This window comes from Phalacrocorax carbo, chromosome 4 (assembly GCF_963921805.1).
Source record: "Phalacrocorax carbo chromosome 4, bPhaCar2.1, whole genome shotgun sequence".
Classification (NCBI taxonomy): domain Eukaryota; kingdom Metazoa; phylum Chordata; class Aves; order Suliformes; family Phalacrocoracidae; genus Phalacrocorax; species Phalacrocorax carbo.
Window position 1 is genome coordinate 36,390,260 of NC_087516.1, and position 14,741 is coordinate 36,405,000.

Here is a 14,741-nt window from a genome sequence, read left to right on the forward strand (position 1 = left end):
AGGGGCGCCCGAGCGGAGCGACCGGCTGTGATGTCAAACCCCACGTCCCTGTGACCCACAGGCTGAGCCTCATCTCCAGCAGCAGTTTTTTCAGGCCTGTCTAGGCTCAGCTCCGGAGCACTGCATGACTTGATGGGGGGGTGGGGGCGCGGATGGGAGGAAAGTTACTTCAACCAGCACCTGCAGCCAGTCTCCAAATACCCTGCGCTACCAGTCCCGTTCAGAAGAAACCAAAAAATGCTAAGCAGTGAGCTACAAAGAGCTCATGAACAGGAATTAGTATGTTTTAGAAAACGTACAGAAAATAAATTTATCTTTTGTATAGAGGTCTGGAGCAGTTTGAGAACATGCTGGCACTCCCTCAAGGCATTACGATAACATTATCTGAAGCTGCCCAACTTCAGAGCACGCATTTAGGCAACGCTCTATGCTGGTTCTCCGAGCACGTCTCTCTTACTATTCCAACTGCAGGAGCAGAAAGGGATTTGAGACACAGCCAACAACAAATTGCCGTACGAGCGTTCCCGCAACCCGAAGGTCTCTCTCAGAACAAAGTCTTGATTTTTCCTGCACGCCTGCTACCCGCCAGCACAACTTTTCCCACCTGAAGCCCCGACGAACAGCAGAGCGGGCAGGCTCTCGCGGCGGGACACCGGGACGTTCCGGCGGCCCGGCTCTCCGCGGCGGAGCGAGGGCCGCGCCACCTCCGCCCCGCTCCCCCGCCGCTACTTACCCCTGCGACCCGCAGGGCCGGAGCTGCGGCGGCGAAGTCCGGCGGCGGCAGGCGGCGGCCGCGACACAGCAGGACGATCAGGGTGCCCAGCGCGGCGGCGGCGGCGGCGCAGCCCGCGTAGAGGGCGAGGCGGAGCAGCAGCAGGGCCAGGCACGGCGGCCCGCCGCCCCCCGCCTCGGCCCGCTCCTGCCCCAGGCGGACGACGGACACGGCCAGCAGCCCCAACCCCGCCGCCAGCACGAAGCGGGACGAGCCGGGATCCTCGTCCTCCTCGTCTTCCGCCGCCTCCTCCTCGCCGCCGCCGCCAGCCACAGCGGCGGCCGCCGGGGCGCTGCGGCGTCCGGCCTCGCCGCTGGGGCCGTGCGACCCCAGCGGGCCGGGGGCGGCGGCGGCCCCCGCCACCTCGGGCTGCCCGGCCGTGCTACTAGCGCTGTCGGCACCGGGGAACATGCTGCTCCTGGCGCCGTTGGGAGCAAGAGCATCTCCCGCCGTGGCGGCCCCCTGCGAAGGTCGCCGTTCCCGGGCACCCCCCCCTCCTCCGCCACCGCCTCCTCCACCGCCCGCTGCCACCGGCACCGCTGCGGCCGCCGGGGGAGCCGGAGCTCATGCCCGGCGGCAGGCGGCTGCACGGCGGCCCGGCCGCTTCCTGGCGGCCGCCGAGGGGGCAGCGCTGCCCGCCGGTGGGCGGCGGGAGCCTAGCGCCGTGCCGGCAGCCGGGGAGGCCCCGCCGCGCCGCTCGGTGGCCGGGAGGGGGGGAGGCGGGGGCGGTGCCTGGCGGCCGGGCGGGCGGGCCGGGGACATGTGCGCCAGCCGCGCCGCGCCGCCCCACGGCGGGGCCCTGCCCGGCCGCCCTGCCCCGCGCAGGGGTGGGAAACAACTACGCTCGGACGAAGCGAGGAGGGGAAGGAGCCTCCCCGCGGGGACCCCCGCTGGCGGCCGTGTGGAGCCGAGCCCGCCGAAGGCTGCCGGGCGCCCCGCCGGCACCGCCAGAGCGGGGGCTGCAGCCCGCAGGCGGGGCCCGGGATGGTCCGACGGCAGCACCGAGGCCCGAGCGCGGGACAAAGCCTCGACGCGGGGCACCTCTGAAGTCCCGGCCCCCTCCTGAGTGAGCGCTGTGCGTGCCCCGCTGCCTACCCCGCCTCCATCGGCCAAGGGAGGCCTTCAATAACTGGATATCAGAAGTAAAAAGTTGACAGAAAAGCGACTGAAACGATACAACATTGATTCTGCACAACCCAGTACTGGTACCCCAAACGAAGCCTGCCAGCAAGCCCCTGACTACCCTCTTATAACTGCTTGTGGCAGGTTCTGAGAACAAACTCCTCGAATGGCCAAAGCCTCGCCATACTTCAGCCCTGCCTGGGGCTGCACGTTCACCTCGCAACAGGCACGGTGGAGTTACAGCTCCTCTGTATTTGCAGGTTCGTGGCAGCGACCAACCGCAGCCAAAGCAGGAGGCCTTGATCTCCTCCTAGCAGGGGTAAAGGGCAATGCTCTTCTCAAGGAAGCTAGGCTGTGCAAAAGTGGATTTACAAGCATTCAGTCATGGGCTTCATTTTAAGAGCAGATATCCTGTTAAGAAAGGAAAGCACTGTAGAAGTGTTTGCAGGTGTTGAGACTTCTGGGAAGCACTTTTCAGATTGCCACTACTCCGGTAGCCTTGATGTGCAAAATAGCCCCAAATGTTATCTTTTAAACCAGCTACTAGTGCTGAGGTTGGAGTCCTTTTGATTTAGTCATTCTGTAAAACTTTTGTAAAAAAAGTTACTTCTGTAAAATGAATTACACTAGTCTGATGAAGAAAAAGTATGAATACCAAGGTCCTGATCTTGCGAATGTTTGTATTTCCATGTAACTTCATGAGCACAACTAGCACCATTTTAAAGCCAGACGCCAAACGTCCCCGTGCTTCTGCGATGCTAAGCGAGCCAAGGCACTGACCGTGAACAGTACCGCTGTCCGAAGGGTTCTGCTCCAGCCCTGGCACTGCACCGCACCGTGGGTCGGGTGGCAGCCCACTGTGCAATATGGTGGTGGAACCGTGCGCTGCATGGGCACAGCGCTAGACAGGATTCTAAGTTACAACAAATGTTTTACTCCACCACGGTGTCTTCTAAACTAGTTCTAACCCAGCCCACAGTGCCTGATGGCACGGCCTGACTCGTATACAAATTGTCCCCAGGTACATATGCCTTTATCTGTTAGAGGTTTATATAGCAATGTATTTCCTCTCAAAATCCCAAAGTCAGTTTGCAGCGATTTTAGCTCCCATTTTAGTCACTGGCCAACAAAGACACTGTCCTTACAGTAACTTAAGTATAATTTTATTACACAGTTTATTCAGTGGATATTAAATTGCACAAAGACCTTTTAAATGCTAGCTCAGACCATTCACTGTGTCCAAAATTGATTATTTAAGTAATGTCCCTAATGTGATTAAAGGTGAAAATCATCATATCATAGTAATGAAAATACTATTGCAATGACAGTGCAGTCCCATGCGAACTACCATGTGCCAAAACATCCCGATGTTTCACCAAAGGGCGTGGCGAACAAAGGTCTTTCAATGCATCTGATCATTAAGACCAACAGAGAGATTCTTGCAGAGCCTGAAAGCTTTTGGATAAGGCCCAACATGCCAGAAGGTTTCCTATAAAGTTACTTTATTCTCATGAGACAGAAAACAAAAAGCAAAGATCCATCTCCCAGCACACACTTTATTCCTCAAAGATTTCAGAAAACACAGGGCTTTGGACTGAGTTCAAGATCTATTCTGGGATCTCAATAAAGATCCACGCAAGAAACCAGGCAGAGTGTGTAGAGGCCTTCTACTGCAAATGCGTTCAGGAAACTGCCTGGGCCTCTGTCAAAACTGCTTAAGGGAATTGAATTTTTAAATTAACCTGAAGCAGAGCATGTAATGTTGTTAGTCCTGTGTAAACAGAGATTATTTTCTTATTAGAGTATTAATTCTCAGAAGTGGAGAGAAAGATAAAAAAATAAACCTACCTGCAATAACAGTTTAGTCCTGCAGTGCTTACGCACAAAAGCAGTTCTTGTCTGAATGAGTAATCCCACCAATTTTAGCTAGGATTTACACATCATACCCTGAATTAGATATGTCTAAATCAACTCAAGTGTGTATCCATAGAGCTAGAGGAAGATTTGATTGTTTTTCTTTTTGTTTCTAATAAGATGCTATGGCTTTTCAACCCGAGGTACAATTCCTAATATTACAGATGACATCTAGCTCCACTGAAGTCAACGGCAACTTTCAAGTTTACCGCAGTGTTATTTGGACTTCCCCTTTTGTACTTTAAAAATTACTTTTCTGTATAAGACAGAAGGACTTCAGAGGTCAATTTTCTGAACCGGGGGTTATTTTATTCTCTTTCTGTAACTATTCACTCAGTCATGGAAGTAGTTTATGAGATAAGAGATTCAAACTCTACCTTATTCAGGGATTACAGCAAATGTCTTTGCTACAAAGATAAGACTATTTTAATCTCGTTTTAAAATGGAAATGATGTATGATTTGGGGGAAGAGTCAGCATCTTCACTCTCTTCCTTTGAGCTAGGAGTGTTATTTAACTGTTTATAACATACCCTAAACAAAGCCCCGCTGGTCTGAACACACTTTGGCATCTGTCTTTAGTGACAATCTTGCAAATTTCACCTTCACAGTACTGCAAACTTTAAACTTCAATAAATTTGCACCTTTAAAGTGTTTAGGCAAGCTTAAAACTAATATTTTCCTAAAGGCTTTTCACATTTACTTTCTTACTTTCTGTTTTGTGAGCCTGTCTGGCTCAGATCACATTGCTATAAAGGTTAGCAATTTACCATTTCTCAGTTTAAACAGAAATTTCCGTTATAGGCAAAAAAGGTGTGTAAAGAACATACATAGTTTATATTTTTAGCATACTTACAACTCTGAATGAATTACATGCTTTTTCATAACTGCTGTGGTGCTACATTGTAGTTACAGTCATGTTAAGGGTTTGTAGAAATTCCTAAAAGCCCCGCGGGCACAAACGCCAGAAATGCTCGTGGACTTTTAAACCTGGTGGTACGGAAAAGTGATAACTAACACTGTAAAAACAACTGTAAGAAAAAGAGAAAACAAATTTACTGGATGGTGGATACTGTTGATTGAGGAACCCTAGCTAACAGAACAAGAGAAAAGGAGATTGTGTGCTATACTTCTCAGTATCTTAAATCTGATTTGACACCTTTCAAGAAACTCAGGAAAATGACTCTCATTATTTCTCAAAGGCTTGTAGAATGAAGGGGCTCAAAACTGTCAACCTCTTTTGCCTTTTAAAAGTTTACCTGCAATGGTATATGCTTTGGACTTGAGTAAAAATGTAAAACGCAGACACATTTCAGTGGAAACCATATAAACAATCTGTCTCTATACAAGCAGACATAGTTTGTCTGATGAAACTTTACCTCAGGGTTTATATATTACAAACCTTCTACTTACACAGTTTTTTTCTGCTTACAAGAATGTCATTCATAAAGACATTACGATACAGACTTTTCATGATCAGGTACTATCTTTCCATTAGGAACTATTCCTCCTTTACTGAAAATTAATTGAACTGCTTTCAGACGAAAACTGTTAGTTTTCTTGCCCACATTTCTACAAAATACGTAAGTTACACTAACATTAACTGATTTTATTTTTCTCTACACCTTTTTGAGACAATGCTGTTGTGTTTTGCCTATGTGCAGATAGGAACCTGACACACAGGAAAAAAAAAATTACAAAAGTGCTAATTTAGTGTCCAACATGAGGTACCTAAGACAATTTTTTTTGAGGGCACAGCATTTTGTAGTACTTGATGTTTTCCAAATACAGCTTCCATTGATTTTAGCTGTAGTTGTGATTAGTCAGCATTTCATCAGTGAGTCGAGTAAGGCTCCAGAAAAATAAGCATGAAACACATGACCAAGTATGAAAAGTTAGTCTACATAATTTGCAGAACCTGCATTAAAGACTGTGTAGCACAAGTAGGACTAGACTCTGGTTAACATAGAGACATTCAGTTGTCTTAATCAAGAGATTTTATTTCTTTTCATCTACTGTCCTGACACATTCACAATATGTATTTAAAAATATACACACATATATATGTGCCTCTGTGTGTGTGTGTTCATGTGCCAAGTGAAATAGGGTCATATACACAACAGTTGTCTTGGCTTCACAGGCCCTATTCAAAAATTCAGTATTCTCAGAAAAAAATGTGATCACATCATTAAATCTTTTCCATGAGGAACAGTGGGACCAAAGTAAAGTTGAATTTTTAGTTTTGAATGCACAGATCCGTAATCTAGAAGTCTTTCTCTTCACATAATTCTTTCCTACTTTTTTTAAAAGTAACTTTTGCTTTTATTGAAGAAATGTCGAGGTTTGACACTGCAACTGGCCCCTTCTGAAGAGCCGAAACCTTCCCCAGTTTATGCAGGATGCTACCACTTCCCAGTGGCAGATCACTAGTAGGTAGTCACCACTTACCTAGTCAGTGCTAGAAGTAATGAAACTCTCCCTGAAGGCTTCAGCCACGTTTCTGCCATACTTATACTGAGATTCAAGAATGCCGAGATCAGGTTCACTCAGGGAAAGGTCCTGATCCAACCCCAAAGATTTGGGTCAGATGTCCCTCAGAAGCTCTCCAGACCAGTTTCCCCCCTCCATTTCCTCGGGATATGTTGCTCAGTGCCGCAGCCCTGCCACTATAATGTGGGGGCCTATCTCCTCAGCCTAGGGTCCTGTTGCCTTAACATGTGCACCACCATTTCAATGTGGAGCACCATCACCTCAGCCTGGGGCACCTTCCCCACCATGTGGGCTGCCAGCACCTCAACCAGGAGTGCCATCATCCCAACCTGGGGCACCATCATTTCAACATGGAGCACCATCACCTCAGTCTGGGGTGCTGTTACCCCAACATGGAAAACCATAACTTGGGCATGGGGCCTCACTGCCTCAATCTGGGACACTGTTATCTCAGCCTGGGATGTCATGAACTCCAAATGGAGTGCCAGCACCTCAGCCTCGGGCACCATCATCTCAACCTGAGGCACCATCACCTCAGCATATGGCCCCATCAGCTCAACGTGGAGCCCCATTGCCTCAACCCGGGGCACCATCACTTCTTCTTGGGGCACTATCACTTCAGCCTGCAGCCCCATCACCTCAGCATATGACCCCACCACCTCAACCTAGAGCCCCATCACCTCAATCTAGGGACCATCACCTCAGGCACTATCACCTCAGCATGGGGCGCCACCGCCTCAGCGGGAGTCCCAACTTTCTCCCCACTTCCTGCGCAGCCGAGAGAGGCGGGAAGGAAGCGGCGAGTCCGCGTCTGAGCGGGGCGGGAAGGGAGCCGGGGGCCGGGACGTGGAAGGTCTATTCCCGCCCCCCTCAGGCGCCGCCTTTCCCCGCCCGACGACGTGAGGGGGCCGGCCCGGGCTGCGTCGGAGCCTGGCAGCTAGACGGGGGCCGCAGCGCTGCGCGGTTTTCCTTTCCCCTCCTCTCTTTTTCTCTCTCCTCCCGTGCCTGTGAGTATCCGCCCCGGCTGCCTGCGCGGTTACCACAACAAAGCCGGGATGGGGGGAGATGATGGCTGCTGCTCCCTGGGGTCTGCCAGCCCGGCCGGGCGGCAGTGGGGCCTCCGGTGCTCCCTCTCGGGGCTCCCCGGTGCCTCCTCCCCACGGAAGGTGCCCGGAGAGCGGGCGTGAGGCGGTTGGGAGCGGCGGGAGGGGTGACAGGCATTTTCCTCCTCGCCTGTGGTAATTTTTGCCAGATCAAGCAAGGTGGGAGGCGTATTTTTGTGGGGTTTTGGGTATATATATCTCTATATAAGTAATTATATAATTTATATTTTTATTATTTTTTAATTTGCTCTCTTTCTACTTGGGTCCCTGCCTGAGCAGCACATATGTAGGTGTCCCCCGAGCATGTTGTGCGTGCAATATTTGGAGGGTTTTGGCTGGCGTTGAGCCGCCAGAGTTTAGTCATGCCGCTGTGAGACGTATTTTACACCCCTCTGACCTTTTTGCTCCTTGGGGGGGATTGGAAAAGAGGTGGGAGATTTTCTTCTGAGACACAGGCCCTCGTTGGCGTCGTAGTTGTCGGCTTTGGGAGCGAGTTACTGCGTCGTGTGTGCCATCCTTAAAGTTGCTGGACTAGGAGGGATGCATTGAAGCAATTTTCGAATAGAGTTTAGTGAAATGTTTTGTTTGGGTGCAATTAGTGGGAATTAAGTAAACTGAAATGATCGTTATAAACAGCTTGCCTTGAGCGTGTTAAGTCATAGCAGTAGTCCCATCTCGGCAGTTTCCTCAGTGCGACAACGATGTAACTCCCCCTGTCTTGCACAGGGCCGTTTTTGCACTAACGGTTCCCCAGGTGAGGCTGTGGTTTGGGAAGATAACCGACCACCGAATCTCTTGGCCACTGTGGATTTGTGTGGAAATCACAAAAGGGGTAACTCTAAATCCTGGGCCTTTCTTGGCTCTCATTTGCGCAGCTCCTGCAGCAGAGCTGAGTACTGAATTCGTTCCAGAGCATCTCAGTGAGATGATACAATAAATAGCAACATATGTCGTGCTCACGAAGCTCTGTTTTTTTCTGGAGTTTTCAGAGTATTTAGGGAAATTGGCATTCTAAAATATAGTTTAGCTTGGTTTCTGGCACAACGGAATTTAAGGTCATGTAACTTTGCTCCCTTGCTGAAGTTTTTCCCTTTCACTTCTGTTAAACACAGTTCTTCAGAAACTGGTTTTATTATAGTATGCAAATGTTTGTTTACACTTGTTCTTACTAGAAAACATATAAAAACCGTCTAGTGTTTGCATTTGGACACTTATATATTTAAAAATTGTGTGGTTGAAATTTCCATGCAAGAGTCATAGAAACGGCAGGAAAAATATGTGCGATGGAAGGAATAAAACAGAAATAGCAGTGCTAAATTTCTTTTGTATCCCTGCTTTTGTCTGTTATGAGGTGCTCAGTATAGAGCATCAAGTGCATTGTGCATATCTTTGCTTCTATGAAAAAATAGTTAATCTCTTTTTCTTGGATAGAAAGCAATTGCTGGAGTTGTCAATGGAGAGAGAACAAAGTTCCACAGCAAGTTAAATTCTTCAGAGGAGCTATCTGAAGACTAAAATGAAGTCATCATTACTAGAAAAATAGTCACCAGCCATTAACTTAAGAATGAGTTTGTAAAATAGTTGGCCTTTAAAAATATAGTTTCCATAAATTTAGACTTGGCTTTTGGAATGTTTGAAGCTCCTCCACCACTTTTTCCCGTTTGTTTTTAGGTTGGTTGGTTGGTTGGTTTTGTTTGCGGTTTTGTTTGGGTGGTGTTTTTGGAGTTGGTTGGGTTGTTTTTTTGTAATGCAGACATCATTCCTTTGTATTTTCTCAGCCTATATAATTCTTGTAATGGTATGGAGAGGAGACTAGAGAAAAGGAGAGTAAAGTAATTTGGGGACGTTGTCTTCCTTTTCATGGGACTTAAAGCTTTTATGATTTGCTGGGATTTTTGTTTTGGTTTTGTGCTTGCCCATGTTGAAAAGGGTGTACAGAGGGTCCCAGTTTCCTGCATAAGACTTATGTGGGCTCAGAGAGCCGTCAGGACTGTTGAGCCTGTTGAGCCTTTGAAAGTGCAATTGGGCAATACCTTTAGAGACTTGACCCAGCAGCACATACAGGCGCTTCTCTAAGGAGTATTTCAGAATTTGCGGGATAGGTGGCATATGGCTTTCTGCGGCATAGGGGATAGGAGCATCTCCAAGCTTTTTAATGTCTGCCCAGCCAGGAGTTGGGTGATATAATAGTACACCTGGAGCTTAGGGGTAAGAGCCTCAAAAGTGAGCCGGCTCCTGGATGAGCCTAGGTATTTCCTTAAATTCATAGGAGATGGGCAGACTTATTATAGTGGATGTACCTTAGTGCTTCCACCAGAGCTGCTTTTTAAAGTGTTTTCATTCTTTGCTTCCTGGCCTTATGCGCAACCAAGACAGTTGATAGTAATAGTCTAAAATACAGTCTACATTCCTTGGCTAAGGTTTTTCCCCTCCAACACTCTCAACTGATGTTTAAGTCACAATTCAGTGATGGATATTTGTCATTCTTGGAGTGTTTCATTGCAATAACGTAATAAACACTTGAATTCCAGGAAGCTCATATTATGCTGAATTTAAGAGAGCCTTATGTTTCAGCATTTTATCTCTTTTTCCATACTGATATTTCTTCTCTGAAGAAATGGGCAAGTCATAAAAATATAATGCAGGAGAGGATTGTGAGAGGCCTTTACCTCATTTGCCCCCTACACACACTCTGAGGAAATATAAATATACTTGGACTATTGCTAAGAGATATTTGTTTTTGTATACTGATTTAGTGACTGAAGTTTTGTACTTACCCCTGCTCATCTGTACCAGACAGTGCTTGTTTCTCTTACGTAGAAGTAAATTCACTGAAAATTAAAAGAATTGCATCTTATTTTCAGTGGTGTGGAGAATGTGACCACTATCTCTGTAAAATTCTATATTTTACAAACTGTGTTAACAGGGGTCAAGTCACATCTATTTGATCTGTGTGAAAGCACATATATGCAAAGTGTTGAGGGAATTGCTGATGACATGCCTATTTGTGCAGTCAGGTCACTAAGCGTACTAAATCTGTAACATCAGAAGCATGGACAAACTTCTAGTTCAGCAAGCATTTCTGTTGTTGGAGGCAGTTCATGTGTTGTGCTGCTTGGTGAGGATGGCCTGGTGTTCTGGAGAATACTGTGATTCATCTGCTGCTGAACTCCGTCAGTAGTTTGTGAAACTGTATATAGTTGTTTCTTTTGTGGTCCTGTCATCTATTTCAGGACTGACATAGAGGCAAATCCAGAATATGCCAAGGTTAAGTGGCATGTACATGGTATAGATGGTCAGCTTTTGGATGAAAGTTTCAGTGTTCTTGAACTCTACTACAGTTTTATTTTTGACGTCTCTCTTCCCAACAGTAGCAGATGGGCATCTGTAGATTGTCAGCATTTCTGGGCCATACCTCTACTGCATATGATGAATGAGGCAGGAGCGCAGACTGGATACAACTGGTCTGTTACGAGGTGAGAGTAGGGGGAAAGTTACTGTACAAATATCAGTGAAAGAATTGTTGTGTCTTTATGCCTCCATGTAGTTTCTAATGGGGAATGATCAATGGTGGTTTGAGAGCTTGACTAGGTACTCAAGAGACCTTTGCTGAGGTCTGGGCTGCCCTTGGGCTGTGCTTCTTGAGATCAACATGGAAATGTTGCCTGTGTGAAGTGGGGGAAGTGGTATATCCATTGTCATTTAGAAGATGGCAATACCTGACTCTTAACAGTTTGCAGCAGCTGCTTGGATTAATCTCAGCAGATCTTTATGTCAGGCAGAAATACTCTTCACAGATCTGGACTAGTAAAGCAAGAGAAAGAAAACTCAACTTCCTTTTACCTTGCTCTTTGCCCTCAATACCTGGCAGTAGAGCCTGTCCTTTTCTGGGCTTTTCGAACCTGTATACAAATAATTTTGCTGCCAGGAACTGTTGAACGTCTGTCTGTTATTGAAAGTCTGTGGTTATGGGTCACTTTTGGGAAGGGTCAATGCCTGTGACCAGTTTCCCCCTTGCATCTTGCTGCCTTTTGGTCCCTGGGGTAGCCAGAGGTGGGACTCTTCTAGGTAGTGAGAAACAGTGTATGGCCGTAGGCCCATGAGACCTTGATGTGGGTGGCATCACTTATGCTTTTAGAGATACAGGGCCTTATGAAGGAAATCCTTCTGAACTTTTTTCAAACAACATATGATTTGTTGTCTTTTTTTTTTTATTGTGAACTGCTTCTGTTTTCTCTGGGTTTGGAGGATTTGCAAGTCATTTTCTCAGCATTCTCAGCAGTGAGTGAGTAGCTGTGGCCTGTTTAGACAGGCCTGATGGGCATTATCACTCCCATCATTTAACCTCAATAGGCTTTGACCTAACCTTTCTGCTCACAAAGTCACAAGGTGACCTTTGCTGAGGAACAAACATTTAATGTGTGTGTATGAGTGAAGTCCTGGAGCTACAGATCCACCCCTCTCAGCACAATGTATTACAGCTTTTCATAGTTGAGGAATGGCCTGGTTTTGGCTCAGGAGGAACTGCTTCCCACCAACTCCCACACCCCCTTTTTTTCTTCTCCCTTCCTTGTACATTAACTTGAAAGCCTTTGCCCTGTAGTCATCTAGGGTTCTTTGGTGGTCATGTGCTTTCATTTGCTCTAACAGATGATGGCAATTGGCTCTGTTCCAGGACTTTCTAGTCCCCATTTGCTGAACTGAATCCCTGCTTGAAATAGCCAGAAGACTCGGGGCTTTCTGTTGGAATCCTTTTAAAAGCACTGCAGCATCTCCAGTGGGCCGATCTCTGGAGACGGAAACCTGTCTTAGGTTTGGGAGTTACTAAACTATATCTTACAGCATACAGGGAAGAATATTTTCCTTTGTGTCCAGTGGAGAGAACGAGGGCAAAAATCAAAACAAACAAAACCCAAACAAACAACAACAACAAAATAAAAAGATAAAAAAGGGCAGCAATGGCTGGGTATATTGACCCATAGATTTCACGTAGCAGGTCTTCCCTCGTTGTTCTTCTCTGATTAGGAGAGAGAAGACGACAGTGAAAGGCATTAGAGAGCCAGCTGAGAATCAGCTGGACAAGTGCTTTCAGGTGCACTAGAAACAATGGTAGTTCTGGTCTGAGCTTGAATTATGTCCTGTCAGACCTGGCCTGTGAGGGGCAAATGGTGGTTCCATGGCCTGTTCAGATTACTCCGTTCAGGCACAAGTCTACTACTGCCTCATGAGCCAGCTGCAAGAAGTTTGGCATGAATCAGCAGTAAATACTTCTATATAGGTTGTAATCTGGGATTCACCCCCACGTAGTTATGTCTAGGTGGTTGATCAGCAGCAGCATGGTTACCTGTAACTGGACAGAGCCAGATTTTTCTTGGAGGTGCAACATGAAAGGATAGAAGCTAATAGTTGCAAGATGTGACATGGGAAGTACTGATTAAAGAAAAAAAGTCACAGTGAAGGTTGTTAAGCACTGGAGCAGATGCCCACAATGAACAGAAAGTGTTCATCCTTGGAGTTTTTGAAAACGGTTAGACAAGAGCAAAACTAGATCCAACTTTGAAGCTGGCCCTGCTTTGACCAGTGGACTGGACTGGATAATGTTCTGAGGATCCCTTCCAACCTCAGTTTTCCTCTAATTCTAATTCCAGCTCCTGTCTGCTTTGTGGTGGTTTGCAGAGTAACTTCCCTGTGCCTCAACCAGCCTTTCCATCTCAGGGTGTAGGAACCCGTCCAGTGCAGGGTAAATAACTGTGGGGAAGAGCAGGCCTTGGATAGATTGGTAGTGTTGGAGTTTATTCTGAGCTGGGGTTGAGGCCTAGTGTTTTGTAGATTTGGGAAATTGGTGCCCAAGTTTAGAGAGCATATGGTATGCTGAACAGCTGTAGCAGGTATTGTGCCCTGAGCTTGGAACATTAGAGTATCTACTAAGCAGGCTGGTGTTTCATTCATTGGGGGTTTCCTTCAAGAGAAATAGTCTCCTCCTTTTGCTTACTTTGCTGTTTCTTAGTGACAAAATGAAAGCTTTTATTGAAGAGGTAGGTAGGGCTGGGTATGTGTGGTTTGTCACATGGCTGGAAGCAGCTATCTTTACCGCTGTTGATTGTATCTGAGAACAAACTAAGTTTTGGCTTAGTCTGTTTTACAGGTTTTAAGATTTATGTTTCCCTCTTAGAAACTAAACAAACCCTCAGAAGTTGGACTTTTCCGATTTTCTTAATTTTTATTGCTGCCTTCTAGACATTTTCAAATTTGTCTTTTTTTTTTTAAAGCCTGAACCAAAAATGAGGAAGGGAGGGAGAAAGAGGGGGTGGGATTTGAACTAGTGTGTTTTTACATAGTAACTTGTTTAATGATTGATATTTTTGAAAATGTTAGTCAGGTGATATGTTTAGCATTTTTACCCTCTCCCAAGTTCACCATACAAAGAGGTGATTTGGCAGTCAACAGGTTTAAGGGGGCAGGATCCCTGACAGAGGGGAAATACAGAGTAAACAGAGTCAGAGGATTTTGGAGTGTCCTAAAGAACATCTGCAATTGATAGTATAGATCTTTTAAATAAAACACTTTAACCTTCCAACCCCTTAGCTCTCAAACACTTGTTTCTGCTCTCTGAGATCAGGAGGGTGGGTCCCTGCTCAGAAGAGGAAGAAGTTTCCAGCTGAAAAGAGAGGTGCCATCTGTGGGAGCACCAATTGTACAGGCTGGGAGAAGGTTGCCTGCTTGGTTACTTCCTTCAGTATCAATTATACTTACAAAGCAATATTAATAACCCTAAACCAGAAGGTGCCTTATTGGAGCTGAATACGACATTATTATTGCTTTTCATGCTTTACATATACGTTTATTAATACATCCTAAGAGGGTGTCTGTTCATTTTTGTTGCAGGAAACATACTGTTGACTCATCTTGAGTGTACTATAGCTGTGCTGTGTTATGGCCTTTTTGGTGATGCACAGTACGCACACAGTAACGTCAGAAATCTCTGATTCAGCCCACAGCATGCCTAAGGGCCTTGTTTTCCACTTCTGTTAAATACCAGACTCTTAAGACATCCTGAAAGCACTTAGGATCTTCAGAGGATGGACAACATAGCAGTTCAGTGTGTGGTGTTCTGTATGCTAGGAATTTGTATGTTACTAGATAGGGGGAAAACAAAAAATAACCAACATAACCCAAAACGGCTTTCTCCTCTCTGTGAACTATCCTCTTCCTTGATTGTGAAAGTAGAATGCTTAAAAGCAAACAAAGTTGATCACTGCATACACTTTAATATTGAGGGTTTTTTCCCTTGTGATTTATTTCAGTACTCTCTGATGCATGTATTTCAGATAGTCTGCAACTT

The 14,741-nt window shown here is 46.4% G+C and overlaps 2 protein-coding genes across 5 annotated transcripts in view; one reads left to right on the top strand and one right to left on the bottom strand.

Annotated features, from left to right (window-relative positions):
* SNX25 (sorting nexin 25) overlaps positions 1-1,501 on the bottom strand; it is a 92,959-nt gene extending 91,458 nt beyond the window's left edge. For both annotated transcript variants that reach the window (XM_064449606.1, XM_064449605.1), the window contains exon 1: positions 734-1,501. In XM_064449606.1, the coding sequence (XP_064305676.1) occupies positions 734-1,183 (450 nt within the window). In that variant the 5' untranslated portion in view covers positions 1,184-1,501. The remainder of the gene's footprint in view (positions 1-733) is intronic.
* A 5,692-nt stretch (positions 1,502-7,193) lies between these two features.
* CFAP97 (cilia and flagella associated protein 97) overlaps positions 7,194-14,741 on the top strand; it is a 34,850-nt gene continuing 27,302 nt past the window's right edge. The window contains exons 1-2 of one of the 3 annotated variants that reach the window (XM_064449619.1): positions 7,223-7,303; positions 10,771-10,875. In XM_064449619.1, coding sequence (XP_064305689.1) covers positions 10,833-10,875 — 43 coding nt within the window. In that variant the 5' untranslated portion in view covers positions 7,223-7,303; positions 10,771-10,832. Of the gene's footprint in view, positions 7,304-7,533; positions 7,559-10,770; positions 10,876-14,741 lie in introns of those variants that run through there. The other 2 variants (XM_064449621.1, XM_064449620.1) reach the window with 2 other exon arrangements.